This window comes from Pteronotus mesoamericanus, unplaced genomic scaffold (assembly GCF_021234165.1).
Source record: "Pteronotus mesoamericanus isolate MK-2021 breed Mesoamerican mustached bat unplaced genomic scaffold, CSHL_Meso_final scaffold_54, whole genome shotgun sequence".
Taxonomy (NCBI): Eukaryota; Metazoa; Chordata; class Mammalia; order Chiroptera; family Mormoopidae; genus Pteronotus; species Pteronotus mesoamericanus.
Genome location: NW_026555321.1, coordinates 14,995,737 through 15,022,580, shown reverse-complemented (window position 1 = coordinate 15,022,580; position 26,844 = coordinate 14,995,737). Strand labels below are relative to the sequence as shown.

Genomic DNA, 26,844 nt, shown 5'->3' with positions numbered 1-26,844 from the left:
AAGCCAGACACTCTCTTGCCTTTGCATTGGCTGTTCCTCTGCCCAGAGCGCTGTTCCACCAGATACCTAATGGTCCATCCTCTGCTCCATCAAGTCTTTGCTTTAATGCTACCTTCTTGAAAAGGCCCAGTTACAATTGCAGTCTACTTCACCCTTCCCCCAGTTTGCCTTTACTCCTGTCTTCCTCTCATTTCATAGCACTATCACTTACTAATGTGTTATATAATTACTTATTTGTGTTGCCTATTTTCTCATCTCCCAGCAACCCAATGTCATTTCCATGAAGGCAGGATCATTGTTTCCTTACATACCTAGCGAAAGTACCTGGCACATAGTAGGTCCTCACTATATACTGTTGAATGAATGACTCAGTATACATAGTAGTTCTTTAGCTTAGAATGCTATTCTCCAGACTCGAAGCTTCTGGCTATTACAGTTTTTTCCTTTGAGGTTAGGCCTGATGTACTTAATTGATTTGTTGGGACTGTCTTGTCATTTTTCTGTCTCTAACCAAAGGCTTTTTTGGAAAGGGCAGTCCGATCAGACGAACTGCTCAGAAAAGCCTGAGGCTTTGGGAGTCCATTAAAGCAGCTATTCCACTATTAAGAGAGGAGTGGCCCACAGGGGGCCGGCTTCCTCTATCCCTGCAAAGCTTGTAGGGACCCTTTCTTGGGTGCAAGTTCTCATGAGAGTCTTCCTCAAGAACATGGCCTCCGAGATCTTCCAGTCTCAGAAGAGGTGGATGGCTCATTGCAAGGACTTCAAGGCCCACTTCAGCTTAGTAGCAGAGCAGTGGGGAAACAGGTACTTCCCGAGGCCTGGCCAAATGAAAGAGGGTCACTTGAACTACTCACAAAGGGTTGTGCTTTTGTGGTTGCTGATGTAGAGTTCTTCTTTTAGTTCTGCCTTCTCCATATTCATTGTGGTGAAATGTGAAAAGCAGTCAGCTTGGGCTTGCCAGATTCACAAGGCCAATGAAGAGCAGTTAGCTTCAAAAGCAGATTTTCCTTCTTCACTTTGACCCTTCTTGCCTTGCCAATTATTTATCCTTTTTCTCCTACTTTTTTATACACACCCACGCTTCAGAAACTCCCTATTTTGGAGAATTTTCTGTATGTGGTCAAGGCAGTAGCCATTCTGTAATTTTCTACAAATCAGACTTCTACTAGTGTCAGCCAGCTGGTACATGGCAGGGGGTGGCGTGGGGAAGCCACCGCAGGGAGAAAAGACCTCTAAGCCTACCGAGACCGAACACAAAGCCCAAGCACGGAAATCTGCGCAATTTGTTTTATAGGCCAGTGCTGTCCAGTAGAAGCATAATGTGAACCACATGTGTAATTTTAAATGTTCTGGTGGCCACATTAAAAACGTAAAAAGAAACAGGTCAAACGACTCACTATCTTTTGTTCAATCCCATGTATCTAAGATACCAATGTTTCAACATGTAAATAATGTGAAGATTATTGATGATAAATTTTATTTTATTATTGCCTTAGTTTTTAACTCCATTGTGTATTTTACATCTACAGTGCATTTCAAGTTGGGCTATCCAGTGCTCAATAGCTGTGTGAGGCTAGTGGCTACCCTGGTGGACAGAGTACCTAGAAAGTTCTCACCCAGAATGAATCAGCCTATATTGCATGTTATTCTAACAATTTTCTGGTTTCCCAGCCAGAGCAAATTTGAAACATTAAATACAATGCAAGAGCAGTGGAGTGGTAAACAACAGCGGGGAATGGGTAGAATAATTGTAAGTGGCTGGAGTCACTCAGTGCAAGCCTGCTAGCCTACCAATCCTTACGACCCCAGAAGTACACCATGTGGTAGCTTGGTGAAGTAATTGAAAATAATTGATAGCTTTCCATGCTTGTCCTTCACCTCATTACCCAAGTCACCACAAAAAGGCTAAAAATCACATTCACTGTTCTCTAAGAAGGTAGGTGAGGGTGAAGAGTTTGTGGAGTTAAGGAAGATTTCTATCAAGCGTTGTTAAAATCAGTGTTCTAGTACAGGAGACCCGGGAAATAGGCACAGGTAGAAATCCCAGATTATGTGATGAGGCCTTCTCCATGTGTGCAGCTGGGAGCCCACAAAGGACTTTGAAAAGCCTGCAAGTGTGGCTTCAGCTGGGTGGGTCCCTCTTTGTGTCTCTGAGATTGCTAACTTCTTCATTTCCACGGGTTTGCCTTCTGGTCCCTGGGGCAGACCTGCAGCTGGAGCCAGGAGCCCACAATGCTCACCCATTGCTCAGGCCCCAGCTGTGTTCCAGGCCCTCAGGAGTCTGGCTTGTCACTGTGGGAAGCTTTCTGGATGGGCTCCCTTGGAACTGACTACTCTGTGGACATTTGCTTGGGGCAGAGGGACTGAAGTGTCTGGGATTGCTGTCTGAGCTGCCATACTCAGAGTCCAGCCAGCAAGAATCACAGTCAATAACAACAAAACCCAAAATGCTCGAATCTGACACTCTATTTGCCTTTTTTTTTTTCTGTTTCTTGTGCATATTTAGAAAATTAAAAAGGAGTGGGAGGGTAGCTGTCATATAACTAGTGTGTATTGTTCTCATGTAAAAGATCCAGTCAGTTGCATAATTTTGTCCCTCTCTTTATTCCTTTTTTAGGCTGAAGAGTCTTGTAAATGCAATGGCTGGAAAAACCCCAACCCTTCTCCCACTCCCCCCAGAGCTGATCTGCAGCAGATGATTGTCAGTCTGACAGAATCCTGCCGGAGTTGCAGCCATGCCCTCGGTGAGTTCCTAAATCTTCCAGGAAACTCAAATGATGACATTGTTGCCAGAAAGTTCTAATGCACATGAATTCCGTGGGTTAACCAAACTTATATGAATTCCGTGCTAACCAAACTCTATATGAGGCAACAACAAAAGAGTCTCTTTAGCCTCATGAATTTGCTGGGGAGGGCTTCATGGGAGAGACAATCCCTGCACTGTTTGCAGTGGTTCTTTCCCTGTTCTCCAAGAGCTGCGTTCCACTGGGGGATTGCCAGGTAAGATGAACCGGACAACCGAGATAGAATAGCTTGTAGCAAGTCCTGATTCATTCTGATGGGGACCTGCAGTGGTTGGTTGTTGGAGTGTTGTTATTATTTTCTGGTTGCCTGAACTTTCTGGAAATGCGTCATTTTATCTTCATATTCTTTAGTTTCCTGCATCTGGTGGCTCCTTCTTCATAGGGTTTGTGCTCAGTAAATGTTTACTCATGTTTTCCCTTTCAACTTTTATCTGTCCCTGCAAGATAATCAGTCACTGTGGCAGGATGGACTCTGCCAATGTTACTCAACTGGACTGTGCTAATATGGGCTTGACCTGATACTAGTTTGAAGATATTTTTTAAAATTGTAATTTTGTTTGGGTAGATAAAAGTGCGTGGGTAATATGGGTAATTAATTTTCCCTAGATGTTAGAATTCCAGTTCATAAAGGACCTTGGAAGATTATACTTACATATTTGCCTTCAGTTATCCGGTGTCCCAAAGAATGTCTTTATGTCCAGTTTACTGTCCAGTATTGTAAGGACATATGGGAAGAATATTCTCACTAAAGCAGCATTTTTCACCTGACCACATAAAAGTGGGTGGCTTCTTTTTGACATCATTTTTCTCACAAGCTTCCAGCTGATACCAAATGATACAGCATTGACCTTCCAGGTCAGCATGGTATAAGGCCGAGTCTCAGGTTTTATTTTGTACTCAGCTGGAGAGGATCTCAATACTTACAGAGCAAAAATGTTGATAGCATGGTCTTCCCAGGAAGTTACTGTACTAGAGTAACCTGAAAAAGGAAATAGAGAACATTGATCTCACAAAAGAAATGAACACACTAACAATTACATCACTGTGTTGATTTAACTGGTATCTAAAATAGTGCAAGTTCTGATCTTTGAAGTAGCCAGTGCCGAGGACAGATTTCAACAGTTACAGAAATACCTTTGCTTATCACTTACCTTTTCCACAACTGACCCCTGAGTGAGTGCCCTTTAGAATCAATATAAAGGTGGACTTAAGAACTCTTTTTAGCAGTGGGCTTGAACTGTATTTGGTATTGATTGGGAAACATCAATTAACATTCAAAATCAGTCTTTTTTCTTAGCTGAGCAGATTTTCTCCATTTTGAGTATGTAAACACACATGAATACCCACAGGTTGAAACAGTCTTTTACAAAGAAAAGCTAACATTGTTCCCTTTCATATTCTTAGCAAGATTTGAAAACAAATACTCTTATTTGACAGTGCATAATAGAATGGGGACAAAAAGGTACATATCTTTTTACCTGGCAAATTTATGCCAAAAATTTAACCTACATATAAGTTACGATGTGCCTTCAAATTTACCAGTAGGACAGTTATTATAGACTTTTTTTATGATATTAAAAAGCTAGAAACAACTTCAACTTCCCAATGTAGGAGATAAGTGGTTAAATTATGAAAATCTACATTATGAAATTTAATGTGGCCATTAGAAAAAGATGTATTTTCCCACACGGAAATATATTATTATATTATTTAAAAAAAGCAGATCATAAAGCAGCTTAATTGGCAGTTTTATAATTTAGAAGTATAGGACCTATCAGCTCGATTTCAAATTCTGGTTTTACAACCAGTTACTGTGAGTTGGAGCATTTTATTTAATCTGCCTGGACCTCAGTTTTCTTCATTCAAAAATGGAGTTAATAATAGTATCTAGCCCTGGCCAGTGTGGGCCCAGTTGGAGTGTCATCCCATAACCGAAAGGTTGTGGGTTCAATTCCCTGTAAGGTCACATACCTGGGTTGCAGGTTCCATCCCTGGTTTGGGTGTTGGTGTGTGTGACCCCTGGTCCTGTCACTGGTTTCTGGTCGGGGCGTATACAAGAGGCAACTGATCGATGCTTCTCTTGCATTTATGTTTCTCTCTTTCCCTTTCTCTCTCTCTAAAAGCAGTGTAAGAAAAATGTCCTGTTCAGTGGGGGTTAGGGGGATAAAAAAAGTTAAAAAAAAAACCTAGTATCTACCTCATAGGATTGTTGTGAGGACTCAATGAGATAACACATGTAAAGATTTTAGTACGGTGCCTGGCAAATTAATGGATTATTATGAGCGCTTCTTTCACTTCGGACAATACATATGCATTCTGGGTTGTTTAAGTAAGAAAACAGTGTTTGTAAGAAGGGTACCTGTAGCTCCTTGAAGCTGAAAACAAAGGGAAATCAAGTTTCAGTAGATGATCTCAGCTGCTGGAGTTTATGGGCTTTCTGCCCTGGACATGGCTGCTGGGTGATTCTGTTCCAACTGCCTCCATCCCTGTGAGTATTGCTTCAGGATTTAAATCCCTAGAGAAGGGGATCTACTTGGTGTTGTGCCTGTCATGTGCCCAACTCTTAGCATGTCACCCACACAACAGAGGTATGTGAAAGGTAGTCATTCGAAATGCATAGATACTGATTGAAGAACAGCCCCATAAGAATAATCTCTTTTTGTTAGTTTAGAAAATATGACGTATTTTAATATAAGTAAACAGGAAAAGATCTGGCAGGATGTATGTTGAGTTGCTGACAGTGATTTTTTTTTTGAGGGAATTGGGGTTATTGATGCTTTCAAAATATTTTCCCCATCTTTTCTCCCTCTTTCCCCTACTGTTCCTCTTCAGTCTGCTTTCTTAAAATTAAAATATCTACACTTTTCGGGTACTCCTGGAACTGTTCAGAATGCCATAGTATCTCAGTATCAAGGCTGTAGAAACCCTTTTTCTGAGATTATGCTTCCTCCTACTCCCGCCCTCTAAAAATTTTTTTTATTATGGAAAGTTTCAAACATATGTAAAAGTAGAACGGATAGTGTCGAGGCTATAGAAAAGCCTTCTTCCTGAGATTAAGCCTCCACCCTCGCCCTTATAAAAGCCTTTTATTATGGAAAGTTTCAAACATATGTAAAGTAGAAGGAATTGTTTAATAAACCATCTTCTACCCATCACCTTATTTACATTTACCGTTTACTCTCCCTGCGGGGTTTTTTTTTTTTTTTTATTTTGCCAGAGTATTTTAAGTAAGTTCCAGACATCTTTTCTTATTCATATAGGTTACTTTTTTTCCCAAATGGATATTTATTTATTTACTTATTTATTTATTTTAATATACTTTACTAAGTGTCCCTCCCCACGTATTTCCAGTATCCACCTGGCACCATACATAGTTATTACAGTATCATTGACTGTTTCCTGTGCTGTACTTGACGTCCCCATGACTAACTGCCTCTCTGTACTTCTCAATCCATTGACCGTTTTTCACCCAGTCCTCCAAATCCTCTCCCTTCTACCAACCATCTGTCTGTTCTCTGTATCAATGAGTTTGTATCAGTTTTGTTTGTTTGTTTATACCGTTCTTTAGGTTCCACATGTAAGTGGAATCATATGGTCTTTGTCTTTCTCTGATTTATTTCACTTACATGCAGATTACCAGCACGGGAGAGGCTGGGGTCTAGGGAATTCTGCACAGCATCACGCAAACCTTAATTCTCAAATACCTTTCAGTCTGTGTATGCTGTTCTGTTTTCACCATCAGTACTCTGAGCATGGTTAGTCACCTGTCATCATATACATGTGTCAATATGTATTGCGGCTGGACTTGTCAAAACAAAACATGGAGGCTCATTGATTGAAATGCTATCTAGTCTATTGATTTACTGTTGGGCATCTCCACTCAGCTGTATATGTTCTTTCGACGGTAAGCTCTGGTTTCATGTGGTCTGACGGTTCCTTCCATCCCAGGCATCCTTGGCCTGACATAATTTGATACTCTTCTGTATCTCCTGGGTATAAAACCCAGGACTGACAACAGTCTGATCAAGCAGAAAGAGCATTCAGCTGGGAGTTAAGAATTCTAGGCCTGGTTCAGCTGTTCACCAAGTTCTGTAACCTCTTTTCAGTTCAGTATCTTCATCTACAGAATGAAATGGTTAGTCTAGTCCTTCTGTCTAATATGAGAGCTACTCGATACATGGGGCTAATGAGCACTTGAAATAGTGCTACTCTGATTTGAGATGTGGTATAAGTGTAGATAGAATACATGCGAGGTTTTGAAAGCTTATTATGAAACAAAGTGAGTATCTTATTGATTACATGCTGAAATGGTATTTGGGATATATTGTGTTAATAAAATTTATTATTAAAATTAGTTTTATCTGTTTTTTAAACTTAAAATATATGTATAGGTTACATTATATTTCTGTTGCATAGTGCTGGCCTAGAATACTCTGGTCCATTTTATGAAATTATTTGACCTTTGGGATTGGTACAAATTTATTTATAAAAATTTGAGGAACGATCCTAACAAAGTACTTCAGTTGGTGCAAACGTATCTCCTTATATTAGTATTAATAACAATTCCTGATTGTGAGCCAGCTTGTTTAAATAGCAACCTGCTTCCAGGACCAGGAAAGATAGAAACACCATTGTTATCAAAACACAATTGGAATTTTTGCCACTTTAGAGTCCGTTGTTCTGAACTGTGCCAGAACATACTGATTATTAAATTTGACCAGTAACAGTATTTTTGTAGTTTTATGTAGAATGTTTTGATTATTTTTGAACACCAGCAGTTTTTTTACATATATATTTACTATATATAATACTTAACATATTATATACTGTAAACACACACATATATTTATACAGGCAGTAGCAGAAAGTGGCAATTGTTTATTACTATGGTTACCTCTGCTTACCTACTTATTTACAGTAGACACTTTGAAGGAAAGTAAAGAGCTAGCATTAACAATTAGACTAGAAATTGTTTCTTGAATAGTATGAAGTATGAAGGGACTATGGTATCTTTTTTATGGACTATTTCAGACATTTAGATCATAGGCAAATCACTGGACCCAATACATTTTCTTTGGCCTTACCATATTTGCATAGACCTCTGCCACCTTAGTCACCCCGTGGTTTCCATTGACACATGTACTGTGCACATGCCAAATGACACGGTGCTCAGCCAGCACGCTGACACAGCCACCTGAGCCAGCATATTTCTCTTGGCTGGGTGTCCTCTGTTTTTCTAATGCTGCCTTTTACATACACACAGGCCTGAGGGTTGTCAGGACCTGTGATTCTGGGTCAGCACGAGGGAAGGGGATAAACTGATAATATTTTTCCTGCTTGATAGAAGCTGCTTTCCCCTACCTTCCTCTGGTCTTGAAGTCCTGACGATTTTCTCTCTGCGTGCCCCGCTCTGGCACTGCCCGAGTTCAGGCTTGTTCTGTCCTTTGGCTGCATCTACACCAATGCCTGCAGTGCTATCTCCATTCTCGTGCACCCAGCTTCCCAAGGTAGCAGTGGTCGCAGTCTCCAGCGTAACCCCTCTGAGCTTCCCATTTTTCTCAGAACAACATCCAGCTTTAGCGGAGCATGCGGGGTTGTCAGGCCTCTACTGTCTGGCCTCCGCCCCACCTCCTGGGTTGCATTTTGGCCACCAGGCTGTTCCATGTTCTTTACACTTCCTCCCACCTCTACTTTAGACGTGAAGGCCCCCACCACTTGCAGTGTCTTTCCTTCATTTTCTGCCAGGGGAACTCTACTCATCTTCAAGGCTTCACTACTGCAGAACTCGGTAGAGAGAATAGAGGCCTTCTTGGAGCTCGATGGCAGTGCATCTTTTTGGATAACTATAATTATCTATATCCTTGTTGGGTTTCCCTACCGGACTGAGATTAAGGACTGACTTTTTTTTTAGTTCCTAATATATTTAGTTCCTTCACTGATAAATATTCATTAAATTTCATTAATAGTAACAGGGCGGCTGACTGCTTTTATCTGAGCAGAGGCTTTATAGTTTATCATCTGTACCTACCTGCATAGGCCAACACAGTAGTCACTAGACACGTGTGTCTGCGGAGCGCTTGAAATGTGGCTAGCATGAATTGAAATGTGCTGCAAATGTTAAAATGCATATGGTTTTAAAGTCTTCGTATGACAAAAGAATATAAAATGTTAATACTTTTTTATATTGAGTACATGTTGAAATGAATAATCTGGTATGTGTTAGATGAAATAAAATGTATTATTAAAATTAATTTCACCAATTTCTTTCTCTTTTAAAGTGTCTACTAGAATATTTAAATGGACATATGTGGCTTACATTATATTTTTACTGGATTCAATTCTCCTAAATGACTCTTAATCTTAACCTTCTTTTTCTCCTTTCCAGAGGTGAGATTACAAAAGATGAAACCACTTTTAAACTATAAACCTTTTGCACATTGTCAGTTCAAAAGGTTTCACTGAAGGAGTTTGTTTTACCTCTTTTAGCTTTTACCTCAAATTCCCATGAACCAGAAATGTATTTGAACAGCTTACAAATCCTACAGATGCTGTGCCGTCTGCTTTCTTTCCAGTGAAAGGAGCCAGAGGCATATTAGTTGCTGGCCCGGCTGCTGCCTGTTCACGCTGTCCGGCATGTGAGGACTGGCAGGCTGTCCTCAAGAGAAGTGCAGGCCACTGGTACACGGAGCCAGAGCTTAGTGAGGGTCACAACACACGGTGACAGTGCACTTCCTGTTCCCAGCAAGGGAACAGCTGCGCCATGATTCTTAGCAGCAGGCTTTTGGCAGTTCACTCTGTGGCACCCTGGGTATTTGCAAGTCTGACACAACACTGAGAGGTGCCACGGTACACCCTTCTGGAGAGATGTGAAGAGAGCAAAGCCTTCCCCTGTCCTCTGATTCACACCTCCCTCCCCACTGCCCTCCACCCATGACCAGGAGGAGTGAGCTCTTCCCAAGAGTTGACAGTTGGCCATTCTTGGGTAGTGATAAAGATGCTTCGTACCAGCCTCTTGACAGACTATCTGAAATGAAAGCAGGGTTGTTTACATTTGATAATCAAATTCCAGGTGGTGGAAAGATTTTTTAAAAACTTTGTATTTGGAAATAATTTTAAATTTACAGAAAAATCATGAGAATGAACAGGAAGAACATCCTCTATATCTTTTGCCCATACTTACCTACTGTTGTCAGACGTGGACTGGGACCAAGGTGAACCTCCCAGACCGGTCTGGAAATAGAATTCTTGCAAAGTCGTGAGAAAAGAATTTGAGGGACTCTTGCCTAGGAGTGTTTGAGGTATAGTGGAAGATTTATTGAAGTGGAAGGGCGTGCAGGGTACGAATGCCCCTAGAGAGGCTGCTGCACTGCTACATCCACGACCAGGCGGCTTAGCTCTGTCTTGTTGCAGGAGTCCAGCCTCTGGGATTGCACCACGCCCAGGAGTTCGGGCCGGGGCCCAGAGGCTCTGTGCCATTATCCCAGAAGCAGCATCCAAAGCTTCAGTAGTCTTCAGCTTAGCCTTTATTTTCCTGTGGCACACTTTGGACGCTGTGCTTTGTCCTGCGTGGCTGTGACACCCAGGCCCATGTGGCTGCTACAGAGAGAGAACGTGTATGTTTCAGGCCTTCTTTAAGCTTTGATTATATTTACTTGGGTTTGGGAATGGGTAGGCTGTCTTTCGAAGTACTCGGTCCCTTTCCTCGGCTATGCTGGTGCCTCCTCCTATCCAATCCCTTTCCTGGACCTTTTAGGGTTCCATGCCCTTAAGCTATCTGATCCTCTTCCCAGATTTTCCCAGGTTAGACTCCTCCCCTTTATGGTTGCATGTTAGCTCCTACTGCGTGTGCCTCAGAGATCTGCTTCATCATCTGGCTTCTACTGTGCATGAGCTTAGTAGGAGGACTTACTCTGTGCCATCTTGACTTTTACTGCACATGTGCCGAGCAAAGGAATTTCCCCCCTACTCTTTATGCCCTTTCCCCGTCCCCCAACAGTAATCTAGTTAACAGAGGCTGGTTGTTCACCAAAGAGATTAGAAAGCAAGTCTTTCCTGCCTGGTCAAAATTAAGTCCCATGTGGTTGTTCCCTGGGGTTCTATGTAGCTTTCTAGTTAATCAGCCTTGGCCAGTTTAGTGTTCTTCTCTTTTTTTAAATATCTAACTAGCTACCTATGCTAACACTACCAGAAACATTTTGTCCTCTTTGGTTTGTCAGTTTCTCATATACACACATACACACAAATACACATATACAGACTTGTGTGTGCATATATGTACACACACACACACACACACACACACAAGGTCTGTCCAGAAAAAGTCCAGCTATTGTTAATATAATGAGAACAGTTTGTGTGACATCGATGTAACCTGGCAGCCAAGGAGAGTGGACTGGAATGCATATGTGTAAACAATGACTTCACTGTACTGGTCAGTGGGGTAGGTAGATGCTGTAGAGTGAGCATGTGTACTGTGTGGCTGTTGCATTCAAAATGACTGAATGAGTAGAGCAACGCATCTGCATTACATTTTGTGTTAAGTTTGAGCATTCCTCCATGGAAACTATTTGGATGATTCAGAAGGCTGCAGCTATGGACAACTGGTGATTGGCAGCTTCATCGTGACAATGCATCTGCTCATGTATCATGTCTTATGAAGACTTTTTTTGTGAAACATCCTATCACCCAGGTGACTCTGCCCCTCTACAGCCCAGGTTTGGCACTGTGCGACTTTTGGCTTTTCCAAAAATTAAAGTCACCTTGGAAATGAAGAGATTTCAGACTGTTGATAAGATTCGAGAAAATACAGTGGGACAGCTGGTGGTGATTGGGAGAACTGTGTGAGGACCCAAGGTGCCTACTTTGAAGGGCACTGCGGTATCATTGTCCTACATACAACATTTCTTGTATCTTGTGTCTTCTTCAGTAAATGTCTCTGTTTTTCATACTACATGGCTGGATATCTTCTAGACAGACCTCATGTATATATATGTGTGTGTGCTTGCATATACATACATACATATATTTGAGTCTATGTGTGTGTGTGTGTGTGTGTGTGTGTGTGTGTATTTGTATAGTTCTTTTTTCTTGGATCACATGAGAATAAGTTGCATATACATCCATGGCCCCTTTCCCCTAAATACTTAAGTATGTATTTCCTAAAAATAAGGATATTCTTTTACATAACCTCAGTTCAGTTACCAGCTTCAGTAAATTTTAACATTAATGTAATACCTTATTTAATCTACTATTTATATTCCAGTTTTATGAGTTGATCCCAGAAGGTTCTTTATAGCATATTTTCCTCTCATTAAGCATCTTGTCTGGAATCACATATATATTTCGTTGTTACACGAAAGGAAAACAGTTTATCTGCTCACACTCAACAGTTCTGACATCAGTGTATGGGCTTTTTCCACACCAAGCAAGTCTCCAGCTCTCCAGTGGACACCAAATGGATGTCCCACAATTTAACTCAATCTTGACACTAACTGCTAGTAGTTAGTGCAGACCCCACAGCTTAAGGGCTTAGTCCCTCTTCTCTCCACTTCAGATGCCAATCTCACATCCAAGTTACTACTTGTGCTTCTGACTGACCTGCTGTAAATTGGAGGTTCCCATGACCCCCTCCTCAAGTTTGAAGATTTTCTAGAGTGGCTCACAGAACTGAGGAAAACAGTTTACTTATTAGATGACCAGTTTATTATAAAAGGATGCACCTCAGGAACGGCTGGATGGAAGAGATGCACAGGGCAGGTTATGGGGGAAGGAGTGTGGGCTTCTCCGCTTCCCCAAGTGAGCCACCCTCCCAGTTCTTCCCCATGTTCGCCAGCCTGGAAGCTCTTGGACCCCTTCAGTTAGGGTTTTTATGGAGGCCTCGTTAGAAGGCATGACTGATTAAATTAATGCTATTAGTGACAAACTCAACCTCCAGACCCTCTTCCCCTCCTGTAGCTGGAGGGATGGCCTGAAAAGTCTAACTCTTTAATCACTTTTTTTGGTTACCCTGGCAACCAGTATCCCCTCTCCCCACCCTTAGGGGTATTCCAAAAGTCACTTAATTAATACAAACTCAGGTTTGGTTGAAAGGGACTTGTTATAGGACACTCCTTTCACTTTTATTGCTCTCATTTCTTAGGAAATTCCAATGGGTTTAGGAGAGCCAGGAAAGGGAGTTAAGACCAAATATATATATTTATTCTTATAAATCACAGTATCAAAGCAGGTGTCTCTAGCCATCTTTAATCGGCAACAATTCCTCAGCCTTTTATGACTTTGACATGTTGATGGAGGGATGTTTTAAATGAAAAAAAACAAACCTGTTAAAGAGCTGGTAGAAAATACGTTTTGTTATTTTTTGTTTATGTTGGAGAGTCCTTTGTAAGCAAGACCTTAAAGAAATGCCAATCAAAGTCTTGGATGGTGTGGCTCAGTGAATTGAGTACCGGCCTGTGAACCGAAGGGTCTGGTTCAATTCCCAGTCAGAACACATGTGTGGGTTGTGGGCCAGGTCCCCAGTTGAGGGTGTGTGAGAGGCAACCACACATGGATGTTTCTCTCCCTCTCTTTCTTCCTCCCTTCCCCTCTCTCTAAAAATAAATAAAATCTTTTTTTAAAAAGAAAGAAATGTCAGCCATAGATTTCACTTGGAAAAATTTAAAATTCCTAAACTACCAAACCAACCAACCAACCAAACAAGAACGCCAACATAATCCAGGAGCATTTGCAGTGACTATGACAGATACAAAGCTCTTCCAAGGCAAAAAACAACATGAAAACAAAAAAAGCCCCCCCAAACAAAAACCCAACATCCTTAAAAAGCAGGCAGACATGAATAGTTAGTGCACAAAATAAGAAATACGAATAACCAGTAACATAAAAAACAAACAACTCCAAGAGCATTCCAGTGAATGCTGATCAAAACACTTGGGGGCCGGCATTAATTTTTTTGAACGATTGATGAGATCTTTGAGAACGAGTCTCTACTGTTGGCAAGGGTGGGAAAGGAGTATTCTCTTACACTGATGATACAATGTATAATACATTGATACAAGCTTTATTGGTGGCGGGGGAATTAGGGAACATATCAAAGCTTTACATAACAAAGCTTTAGTGTTATGAGTTCAGTGGCAGATTAACTACTATTGATTTGTGCACTGCAGTTTACAGATTTTTATTTCACATTATTATTTTTACTTTTAATAGTGCTTCCAGACTTGTGGAACAGAGGAAGAAACTTTACTGTCTTAGGCTCTTTTGATTGGCCTAATAATTTAATTGACGTGAGACAGATTAACAGGAGAGAATAACCAAGTTTAATTACGTATGTACACATGGTAATCCCACATACACAAGAGGTTCCAAGACAGAAATTTAAAATGAGGTATATTCACATTCTGAGCTAAGGATGAGGTAAGGCACTTTGGGGCTTCAGAGGGGAGGAAGGTCATTGTGGATTTTAACAGATGTTCAGTAATTAGTAGTTTGCCCTGCCAAATAGATTGGTCAACAAAAAGTTATTTCTGGTGATAACTCTTATTATGGGCAAGGCCCCTAATTTAAATTCCTTAAGGGAGAGGTAAAAGTTTCTCCTGAGCCTCAGGATCTCATTGCCTTCAGCCCAAAATAATTCGTATGTCAAAGTGGAACATCTTGGGAGCCCTTTTCTGTACCCCCACACTTGTAATAATAGAGGTATATCTCTAAGAAAACATGCTTTCAGATAATTGAAGGGAACCTATTTGCATCAAAAATGCTTCTTTGGAAAAGATTAAGAGGAAGGTTTCTTGCAATGACAAGTGACCTTCTTATTAAATACGAGTTGACTTTCAGTACAATACCCATGTTAATTTTACAGTTAGAGTGAAGTGTGCACCTGGTGTTGCACGCGTTGGGGTTGGTTGTGGGCGCCGGAGTAAGCTCTCTCTAATTCTGGTCAGCAGCCCCAAAGAGTCAGGAGCAGTCTTCAGGTTTGGTAGAGATGGGGCTGTTTGAGGGAAGTGGTAGCAGAGAGAACTGTCCGGGGACTCTGGTGGTACTGTAGACTTGAGATGCCATGACCGCAAAGGTAGGAATGCTGATAACACTGAGAGAATTAGGAAGCTCACTTGCATCTGGTGACTGGCAGTAAGTGGGAGGCCAAGGACAATGAACCAATGAATGATGGGCTCCTTGGCAGAAACAGGGCTGGCAAGAGGGAGACACTATTTTGAGGAGGACCATGAGGTTCTTACCGCCAGAGTTAAGTTGCCCTGACTGGGGAACACTCACGTCCTTGGGATGGGAAGGCCGAGGTAGGGTGTAGCGAAGACCTTTGCTTGAGGAGAGGTTAGCTGGTGATACGGATTTGGTGAGAGGAAAGAGCGGAGAGTTAGAAGCTCACAGACCGAAAAGGAGTCTTTGTCGAAAGGAGCCTGTGGTGGGAGGGTCTGGGAACATGGCAGGCAGGAGATTAAGTATTCAGTATTTATAGTGTAGTCATAACTGTCCTTATCTGGCTTTCTGATGACGGGGAAGCTTCTCTTTCATAGCAACTTGTCTAGCAACTCATTTTCCTCCTCAGGCAGATGGTTCACTCTCTCTGCTTCCATCTGATCTTCCCTCGCCCCCTCATTCATTCTAGGAAGACTAATCCTTTCCATACAATGTCATCTCTCTGCCTGGGTTTACCCCCTTGCGCCCCAGCCCTACCTTTCCTTCCTTCTCAGAGGGAGAGAAACCTCTCTCTGCTGTAAAAGTTACCCTCATTTGCCCAGTAGAGCCTTACCCGGACTCCTTTCTGGGAAACTTGCTGCTTCCTTTACGTTTCCCTCCATCTCCTCCTCCTTATTCCTTTGTACTTTGGGTTGTGCTGAGAGATTTGAGGAGAGATCACGTATTCCCTCCTCAGCAGAGGGAAATCAACCTCCTCAGGTCTCACTTCTTAAGCATTTTAATTTTTATCTGGTCTATTCTTCAAAATATGTGAGAAGATGGTTCTGAACTGGTTTTCAAACCATGGACCCCAACAAAGGGAGGGCCTTCTGAAAATAGGAGTTTCAGCCTCCACTTCAGAGCAGCCCTTTCTAATTCTGATTAAGAATTCATTTGGGTGCAGTGTTTTGTGGGTTAATAAAAAGTGAGCTACTGGTTTTAACAATAAATCTGGCACATTCTTCATGCGTTAAACCCACTACATGTCAGCACCACAGACTGTTTCATCTGAAGAAACTTATGTTATAGTGTAGACTCTTTCTTTTCCTGGCTTATCACTGGAAAGAGATGAAAACATTGCAAGGTAAAAATAGCCTTACATAAAATTGTTTCTGTATATAACTGACTTAAAAATCTTGACCTAATTGTCTCCAGAATGAGGCTTATCTCCCAAAAGCTTCAGACTGACCTCCTGGGAAATGTTTCAGTCTTCAGAAAAGAATGACCTGGCAAATGTGCTACTTAAAAGGAAGTCTAAATTCGGGCCTCTTTTAGAATGTGAGGAAGCCACGTAGTGTATAGCCAAGTGTAAATGAATAGATTTGAATATTACTTTTTGTGTTTATACACATATATATTTGTAGTTTTCCTATGTTGCAAATTGTTTATGTTCTTAGAAACACTTGAGTCAATTACCCCTTTTCTATTTGATTATGTAATAATACAGTGTTGGCATTTTCAAGTTTAGATGCATCATTAGCTTTAACCTGCACTGTCTAAGGGAGACAGATCACCATAATTTCCTCCCTCCTTCTTATGTTTTAAAAATGCCCCCTAGGAGGGCACTCGCATGCACATGTAGGTATGTGCACGTGCACACTCATCACCATTGGCCCATGGCCTTGGGTCCATCACTCTGCCTTTCCATTACTTCTCTGCATTAGGAAGGAATTTAAGTTGGGTGGCCTCTGTCACTCTAATTTTAACCCCATCAATCTGGTTTCCTCATGGACATTTGGAAGGCCCACTCTTGGAATTTAATCCTCTTAACACTCTGAAATTGCTTTTGATCAGATATTTTAGCTTGAACTCCCCCAGAAGCAGGCTGCAAGACAAGGAATTGAGTGCAGGTAGTTTATTTGGGATGAAGGTAGGGAGTAGAAAAGTGAGATGTGGAGGGAAAGGTGGTCAATAAAGGGTGAGTTACTAAGCCAGCTCCCATGGTAGGACAACCGGTGCTTAAGTCTGGGGGAAGATGTGGGAGCCAGTGAAGAATGTTCACTTCACAACTAGTTATTCCACGTGAGGGCTGAGCGAGGGGAATTTATACTCTAACTTCTCTAGTCTTTGGCTGAAGATGAGGGACGAGGGCGTGGCAGAGCTTATCACAGATCGGAAACCAGGAGGTGAGCCCTGAGATGGTAGGGGAGGGGATGGGAGCAGGGCACCCACAGCATCTTCTGCCCCGGGCTCCTGACTGAGCTTTGTGGTTTAGTGTCAAGAGCACTGTGGTTTCTGGAATAGGCTGGCCCGTACTGACCCCTCTCAGGTATTCCTCAATAACGTCCAGTCCCATCTCCCTTTTAAAAGGCAAGGCAAAGCCGATCACTCTCCTACATATGTTAGTCTTTCTTTGAAGATCACCCTGAGCACTTCTGTGTCTAAGCAAGAGCCCACCAAGAGCAAGAGCTAAGAGGATCGTGTCCATTCTGCAGCACGCATAGTGATGAGTGCTAGGGATACCGAAAGGAGAGACAGGGTCCTGGCCCAGAGGAGCACGTGGCCAGTGGGGATCATAGGCTGGCTTACCTAGAGAGGCCTTTTCAAGCAGGGAAGGACTTGAAGTGAATCATCTAATCATAAAACATTTGTCCCTGGGTGCTTTAGAATTTGGGTCAAACATTCTTCACTTTCTGGCCAATGGAATGACATTGGATGAAACAGTATTCAGTCTTTCTGAGCTTCAGTTTCCTCAGCCTTCCAATAGGATTACTGATGCCTATTTTATGGTATGGTTTGAGGATTAAATAAGATAGATAACATTGAAAACTGGACTGGATTTGGGTAGAGGAGAGAACAGGGGCAAGGGAGAGAAAGTCAATCGATAAGTCACTTAACTGTAGTAAAACGACAGAACAGAACTAGGAAAAGTGGGTTTGGGGTCTTGATCGTGGAGGATGTTCAATCTCAAGCTCCAAAAGGAACTTTACTGAAGAGATAGGTTTCCATGTGTCTTAGAAAGGCTGAGGGAAAGGGCCTTCGTTTAGTCTTTATACTGACATGATATCCTTGGCTGAATGACCTCTTCACAGGATCTAGAACTAAACTTTCAGGGAGCATGGTTTTAATGCCCCTCAGCCACAGACCTCCAAATCCTGGGTCCACCCGCAGGACCAGAGAACCCTCTTGATGTGGTGTAGAATTTGCTGATATGGCCACACATGAGAATTTAACACTATCATGACCAGACTTGGTGACAACGAGTTCTGGATTTTAAATATACAGTAGTATTAGAATATGGTTCATTTTTGAGGAAAAGGCTCAACAGGGTAACAGTCTCTTAATTACAAGTCAGTTTTGTGAGAAAACTTAGATCTTGAAGGGGTTCAGAAATTTCCTCCGTTTACCAGGCAACCTAATGGATTGGCATCCTTGAAGGTGTGTGTGAGAGAACCTTCCATTTTGAAGTCAAAAATGTTTGCAGTTTCCAACTAACTTCTCACATACATTCCTTTTATCTTTGTCTTAAGCTGCTCATGTTTCCCACTTGGAGAACGTGTCAGAGGAAGAAATGAACAGACTCCTGGGAATAGTGTTGGATGTGGAGTATCTCTTTACCTGTGTCCACAAGGAAGAAGATGCAGACACCAAACAAGTGTATTTCTACCTATTCAAGGTGTGGTTTTAACCTTGTGAAAGGCTTTCTTCTTTCTTTCATTGTTTGAATGTGCTCAGTCTCTGTACGCCAGGCCATGGGTGGGAAGGTTCTCTGCTCATGGTACATTTTGCCCTCAGGGTTTGCTGAAGCATGCGTTTCTTTGTGACGCACCCTATGTTGAACACGTGACTCTCCTTGAGAGCCTTCATACCTGTATGCCAAGTTCAGTGTCTTTGTTTGCTTATGCTTATTGATTTCCTTCCATCCACCCATCTCTTCATCCATCTGACAAATGTTTATTGCACACCTGCTCTGTGCATGGCACTCATGTAGGCATGAGGGATAGATCAGTGGGCAAAAAAGTCTTTGCCCTCTTGGAGTTTACATTTCAGTAGAAGAGGCAGACAACCAACAAGTAAATAATATATTTGCAGGTGGTGATAAGTGCTGTGAAGAGAAACAAAGTAGGGTAAGTGGAATCAGAATGGCAGGGATGGTAGTGGGTGGGGGGCCGTGGTAGTGAGGAAGGGCAGTTAGGAAAGGCCTTTCTGAGATGACAGTTGAGAGAAATGCAACGGGGTGATAGGAGCCATTCCTGAACAGGGTTGGGGAAGAGCCTTCCAGGCAGCAGAAAGAACAAGCATCTGGGCTGTGCCTCAGGTGAGCTTGATGTGATGTGGGGATAGCAAGGAGGTCGGCGTGTGGAGCCCAGTGAGCGCGGGGAGGCTGGGAGGAGATGGGGTCAGGTGGCGCGAGGGCCTTGGCGCTTACGCTTCAAGGGGAGCAGTCAGGAATTTCCACATTTGTTCTGGCATCTTACCACTCTTCTCTGCGTCTTGGCACAAGTCACCGATTAGTGCCACCACTCCCTGTGGCTGCGTCTTCATGGCTCTGCCTCAGCTCCTTTGGATCGTGTCCCTTCCCTTCTCACCAACGTAGGCCTCCCCAAGCTGCTGATCGCAGTCAGGCTGACAGATGCAGGAGGGAAACTGGTGATGGGAATGGATAGAAAAACTCCAGGTTGCCAAGCAGATTTAGAAAGGATGACAAAAGGAAAGGTTAAAAAACAAACAAACAAAAAAACACCTGTTACTGAAAGCAGTACTGTGTTGTAGTATGTAACCTCTATAAGGATCTTTGAAAACAAAAACCAAACCAAAAAACGATACTCAGAGCTTATAGCCAGGGAAAGTTTACTGTTTCTAATGAGTGCTGGGCTTCATTTTATATATCAAGGCCAGATAAATTTTCCATTGAGTTCCCTCTTTTGTTTTTGCTACTAGGAATCTCTGTGAAGATTTTGTGCCCAGTTCCTATAGGTTTTTTCTTTCTTTTTTTTGTTTGACTTTACTTGATATACCATTTTTCCTTCTTTTTATTAACTGATGGGTTTTGGGGGGGCAGTAGAGAGGGAAAAGGAGTGGGGAATTATATTTTTAAATTTTGGGGTCATATATGGAGATATTAACTCTAAAAAAGTTAATCAGGGGGAGAAAAGAGGAAAGAAGAAGGAGAGAGAGAAAGACAGAATATATGAATGAATAACTGAATTCCCCACAGCCATTAGAAGGCACTAGGCTACCCCAGGTGGCAATTTGTTGACATGACTGTGAGGCCTGAGTCATCAAGATTGAACCCTGGCAGATTCATGTGGTTTAGAGCTTCTTTGGAAAAAGATCTTCACTGAAGGAAAACAATACTTGCATGACTGCAGCTATTATTTGTCTTGGAACTCAGCTCCCTGGCAGTCCCCTGCCAGCCTGTTGGGAGTGAAGGTGGTGCCCAGGCTTCCATCCTGTCAGCCTCCTCCTGGTTCTGTGTATAACCAGCCAAGCAGGCCAGAAAGCTCTGCTCTGCTGGGAAGTACGTCCTCTCTCCCTCTCTCCCCCTTTCTCACGTCTCTCATTTTAACGGTGCAAATATATTTGCTTGGGGAACAAAATCCAAAATATTTAGCATTGTCCCCCTTCCCTCCCTGCAGAATCATTTGGGCAAGTAAGTTCTCAGTCCTCCTTCCTTAACTTTTGAAAGGCAGCTCCTGTGCCTCATATGTTTCAAAAATTAAATTAAAATGTAGTATACATTTTAGTAGTATTAAAAAAAAACACCTTAAGTCTTAGATATTGAAAATAAACTTGGTGAAAAGCTGCTTGCTAAAGCTCAGCGTATCCTAGCGCCTGTGAATGTGGCCCTGGAGCCCAACTGTCTGGGCTTAAACCCAGCTCCATCACTTAACTAAATGTGACCTTGGGCAAGTCGTTCTGTCTGTTTCCTTATCTGTAAAATGCAACAATAATAGCACCTACGTCAAAAGCTTGTTATGACTATTAGATAATATGTACAAAGAACTACAAAGTGCCTGGCAAAAGTAAGGATGCAAATGTTTGCTGCTATTATTAAAATTTGTTTATAGGCCCACTTATCCCAGCTTTATTCTTTTGTAGAAAATGAAATTCCACATTTCCCCCCTCCATCAGTTTATCCCAACATTAAAACCCCCAATGGCCAAGTTCCCAAATGGTGTTATTTTTACTGGGGGGAAAAAAACGGCAACCAGAATTATTTGTATTTAAATTTTATGATCAATTTTTATATATTCTTAGAATCATATACAAAGACTTATTGCACATTTGCTTTTTGTAGAGATGGGCATAATACAAATAATTTACATGGCCCCCCCCTAGAGACAACTGAGGCCCTTGTAGTACTTACCCAGTGGGGGCACCTGGTGACCTTCAACGTGCTGGGGTGGTTCATTCTCATTAACTCCTCGGAGAATGGTTGTCTTGTTTTGTTTCAATTGAAAAGGCAGTAAGTTGAGAGAGGAGGGGGAAAAAGTAACTTCCAAAAATGTATGGTTATATATCATAACCAGCCCACGTGTAAAGGTTGCAGAAGACTTGAGCAGGTAGAAGATAAAGAATTTTAATACTCAATTTATTTTCAAATTAGGTCTTGATTAGTGACTCTCTGTTCCCTTTTCTCTCTGATATTTGCTCTTTGAGGGCTCGGAATTCCAATGGCAGGGATTAGAGCAGCGTTTTGTTTTGTGGGTATTGAGATGCCAGAACACTTGGCCTGCATTCTGTGGGCGGAGAGGAAATGAAAAAAGACCACAACAGTGAAAGTTGCCAGTTGTGAGAGCCCTGCAAAATTCCTTCCAAAGAGCCTGGACCCGAGATTAGGCCTGTGACAGACAGCTACTACAGACAGCCCGCCCGACACCCCCCCAACCCCCCGCCGCCCCCACATCATTCGTGCAGAATGGACCCTGGCCTTTCAGGGGCTTGAGCAGGGCCCTTCAGCGTGTCGGCACACCTTCAGTGTTCTAGCTGGGCATGTGCAACGTTTGCACGGTGTATGCCAGGCCTCTGGGTCGGTGGAAAGCCAGAAACAGAGTGGGGGAGGGGGAAGTGAGTAGGATAGACGTGTCTGGTGGCCACTGCTGGGTGCTGTAGGCTGTCCAGGATGTGAAGGGTGTCTAGTACCTCATAGCTGTGGCCATGGGTGTGAGCAAACTTGGGTTACCTGGCAGTCACCCATTTTATTGATTTAAGGATTTATTTACATGTAGTTGAGATAAATAGAATATGATGACTTCTCTTCAAAAGCTGTGTTTGTGTGTGTGTGTTTGTGTGTGTGTGTGTGTGTGTGTGTGTATGAGAGAGAGAGAAGGAGAGAAAGAGAAGCTTTGATTGATTTTTAAAAATGATTTTTTTTTGCAGCTCTTGAGAAAGTCTATTTTACAAAGAGGAAAACCTGTGGTGGAAGGCTCTTTGGAGAAGAAACCCCCATTTGAAAAACCTAGTATTGAACAGGTAAAAAAGAAAAAAGAGAAACCACCTCCTTTTATTATTGCTTTAAGGCTGAACAAACCTTTTAATCTTCCTTTCACGTCTTCTTAGTTCTGTCCTCCGTACCCACCTTAGAGATGCTCCTAGTCTGTAGAAATTGTCCTGGACCCTTTAGCTCAGAAGTGAATACTTAATTTAATAAGTGACCTAGGTTTTGTCTTTTAGGGTTGCTGTATACTCAGAATTCACTGTGTTTTGGGGGAAGGAAAATATTAAGTAGAACATATAATTTGTAAAAACATGAAATGTGTTTTTTCTTGGTGTTCATGTTTAAAAATTAAGTCTTTATCGTTTTGCTTGGCATTGCCTGGAAAAGCTTGTTGATGTGAGGGAATTCAGTAGCAATGTGAAAAACTGTAAGTCCAGCAAAAAACGCAAAAAAGAAATGAGATTTTTGTGTCCAGAAATTGACTTCCTGCTACATTATGATTCCTGGAAAGAAGTCGATTTACTCAGGGAATCTGTTGACATGTGTAGACTTTTTCTGTTAGGTGTTGTCAGTTTCTTTCATCAACATCACTTTTTAGCCTATCGTTGTTTGGCTGAATAAATCTCATACTGTTGACTGAATTTCTTGATGAGGATGATTACAGGAGACGTGATATCAGAGTCTTCATAAATAAATAAATGTATTTCTATCAGTCAGTTTTCAGTAGAAGGAATTTTATTTCCAAACTCTATTAAATAAGAATTCATAGTGCTTTTTATTTTAAATTTGAAATTAGGTTCTGTAGGCAGATTAAATTGATCCGCAGATTCTTTTCAAAGCTCGTGATTTTGAATAAGATTTGCTTTTGGGGGGTAAACTTGCTGAAGCTGAGAGCGACATTAAAGAGTTTAAAATCCAGTGGAGTTTAGGTTCAGTGGAAGGTATATTAGCAGCCTTTTCATTAAAATTTTGCTAATATAAAAATATAATATTTATCCAAGAACCTCATTATATGTGAGCTACTGTGTTGATAGTACAGCAAGAATTATCCTGTAAACTAGTCATATTTTATTGTTTAAGGGATTTTGACTTTTTCAGCCTGTGATTTTGATTTTCTTTTTAACCTGTCAGGATTGCAGCAGGCATAGGATTGCAACTCACAGCCTCTCTGCCTTGTCAGTTTTCATTTGCTGTGATCTGAGGCCCAGCGAATGCCCTCTTGGCATTCCTATTCTCTAACAGGGAAAAGGAAGAGATTTTTGTGACTCGAGAAATGTCTGTTCCTTTGCTAAGAATCCACCAATGCTGCTGTCTGTGTGGGTGTTCAGAATTAGTGTGTTCCCAGAGCTACATGAATAAATTTCCTTTCTTCCTTTTAAGGGTGTGAATAACTTTGTACAGTACAAGTTTAGTCACCTGCCACCCAAAGAAAGGCAGACAATAATGGAGTTGGCAAAAATGTTCCTAAACCGCATCAACTATTGGCATCTGGAGGCCCCGTCTCAACGGAGGCTGCGATCTCCCAATGATGATATTTCTGGATACAAAGAGAACTATACAAGGTAATCAGTGACCAGTTCTTTTCCTTTGGCTCCCATAGAGCACATTGCAGACACAAAATTGCTACTTGTCTTGGCAAGCCAGGGTTGTCCAGCTATCATGGCGACACCATCAATTCAGAGAGAATATCTCCGTAATTTAATTCTCTAGACTTCCACTTTTCATTCATATCATGATGTTTTGGGGGGTCAGGGATACAAATCCTCTAGAGCTGTATTTTCCAATATGATAGTTGTTAGTCACAGATGGCTGTTCAGCACTTGAAAAATGTGGCTAGGATTAATTGAGATATCTAAGGTGGTATCAAAGAAAAAGGATGTAAAATATTTCATTAATAGCTTTTTATGTTGACTACATTTTAAAATGATAATACTTTAGGTATATTGAATTAACAAAAATATGTTTATTTTACCTGTTTCTTTTCACTCTTTTGATGTGACTAGTGGAAAATTTTAAATTACATGTGGCTTGCAATATATTTTTATTGAACATCACTGATCTAGATAATTATACTATAACTGTAATTTTTATACAAAGATCTCATTTGGATGATGAATATAATAATTTTTAAAAAAGATTTTATTTATTTTTTAGAGAGAGGGGAAGGGAGGGAGAAAGGGGGAGAGAGAAACATGGATGTGTAATCAGTTGATTGCCTCTTACACACCCCCAACTGGGGACCTGGCCCGCAACCCAGGCATGTGCCCTGACTGGGAATTGAACCAGTGACCATTTTGTTCGCAGGCCAGTGCTCATCCACTGAGCCACACCAGACAGAGCTAAAAAATTTTTTTTTTTAAAGAAGAAAGATCACCCTAGCCCCAGCACCATGACAGAACCAATATATATATTGTCTTTCAGCCTTTGCTCCTTTAAATAAATATTTTACATTAGTTAGAATGAAAGAAAATACAGAATTTGCATCCTTTTTGTCTCTCCACTTAACATCATATCAAACATTTTACTGGTTATATTATAGTTGTTGAGTTGCTCTACCATAATTTACCTAACCATTTCCCTATTGGTGGGGATCAAACTCTGAAGCTCTTGGATTGCACATGGGTTTTTCATGTTTTTTTCCCCGCTAAAAAAAAGAATGTATTGCTTATGAACTGAAAAATAATAAGATTGTCTTAAAAAAATCTTAAACATGGGCTATTCAAAATAGAATGCTCTGTATTTGTTTTTCATTAAAGTAAGAAGGTGACTTGGATTATCCATTATATTCATCTTTTTATACCTTTCCCTGTAGATTTTGTGGGCACAGTAAGTATGCTTCAGGGGGTAGTATGCAGCATATATATATTTCTGATTTAAAGTTCAGAGTGATTTTTGATAGCCTGTAAACACCACTTGTCCCTAGGTTATTTTCTGTAATAGCAGGTGACATATAGGAATGGATATAGTTTACGATAAGCTTTCCTTTCTGATCACTGGCCTACCCCTTTTTCCTCACCTCCCTCCTTTTGCAGTATATATAATTTGAGTTATATTTTCTCTTAATTACTAACTCTTTGAGGAACTACAGATTTCATCAAAATCAATTTTTAAATTATATCTTCATTTCTATACCTCTATTTCACAGTTTTACATTAACAATAATTTCTGTTTTGTAATTGCTCTTTAAAAAAGTTGAGATAAATCTCTCAAAAATAAATATCCTGTGATCCCATCTGTGAACGACAGACAAAGCTGAATGTTTGTCAAAGCCCTGAAAGTATTTACCACTGCTAATGGAGGAAAAATTGTTTCATCAAGAAGGAGAATTAAATGTGAAGTAGCATGGGTGATATTACAGTATTTTAGAAAGCCGAATAAAAATACTATTAGCACTTAGGACTTACCAAGAAATGGGTGGAACTTATAAATACTTGAGGAGTAGTAAAACTAGAAATAAGCTTTGGAATGAACAGTGGGTGTGAATCACGGGCCCACTCCGTCCTAGTTCTGTGCTCTTTAGACCAGTCATTTCACCACCTTGACCTTTAGTATCTTTCTCTGTCCAAGTCTCTTACGTGTGGTGAGTGTTCCATGGGGTTGTTTGTACGTAGTGTCTGGTGCACAGAGCAGGTACTGGGAAGATGCTAGTCATCGATTTCCTCCCACACACGTTGTTGCCTAAAACTCAGTCACTGCCAACATGGGACTCTTAAGCTGGAGCATGTACCACTGAATAAGTGCACTGAGAGTGCACTTACTGGAACATCACTGTAGAAACTAAGGTAACGGGGAAAGGCAGCAGCAGAATCCTCTTCAGCCCAGCAGCCTGAGCCAACAGCTGAGGAGGACGGAGGAGGGCGGGGAGTCCGCCAGTGACGAAGGGAAGCCCGCTGAGAGACTGAAATGAATACGCCCTGATGAGTTCTGAAACCTGCTGATTTCTAGGTGGAATGTAGACCAAGAGCCTCTGTTAATAATAAATAAGGAAATGAATGGAGACAACCCTCCCCTGCTTCCCCACCATCACACTGTGGTGAGGAAGAAGGGGAAGTAGAAACAACCTGTGAAAATTATGAGAATAATTGTTTTCAGAGTAAAACCTCACAGTCATGACTACTCAGGAATTTAAATAACCACACACCACTGTGACAGGGTGTCTCACTGATACTAATCTTCTAAAAAATGGGTAATATTACAGGCTGCAGGCACACTGGACTTTATCTCGATGTGTAAGTGAAACTTAGGACTGGTAATGCTGGCTTAGGATATAATTTACAGCAGTTGTGGCGATTGGAACAAATGGGCTGCATCTGGAGCTCACATCAACAGGAAAATGGGGTGAGATAGGAAAAGAGTGGACTCAGAAAATGAGTATGTTCATCACAGAGCTAACCATTGAAGACTCATCCAGGAAAAAAAAATTGAACATAAATTGAACAGTAGAACTGCTTAAATTACTTATACTCT

The 26,844-nt window shown here is 41.4% G+C and overlaps 1 protein-coding gene across 1 annotated transcript in view; it reads left to right on the top strand.

The window, feature by feature from the left end:
* Nucleotides 1-26,844, top strand: part of KAT2B (lysine acetyltransferase 2B) — a 93,083-nt gene that overhangs the window by 26,110 nt on the left and 40,129 nt on the right. The window contains exons 2-5 of the mRNA XM_054595554.1: nucleotides 2,618-2,744; nucleotides 18,467-18,612; nucleotides 22,320-22,412; nucleotides 23,758-23,939. Of these exons, the coding sequence (XP_054451529.1) occupies nucleotides 2,618-2,744; nucleotides 18,467-18,612; nucleotides 22,320-22,412; nucleotides 23,758-23,939 (548 nt within the window). The remainder of the gene's footprint in view (nucleotides 1-2,617; nucleotides 2,745-18,466; nucleotides 18,613-22,319; nucleotides 22,413-23,757; nucleotides 23,940-26,844) is intronic.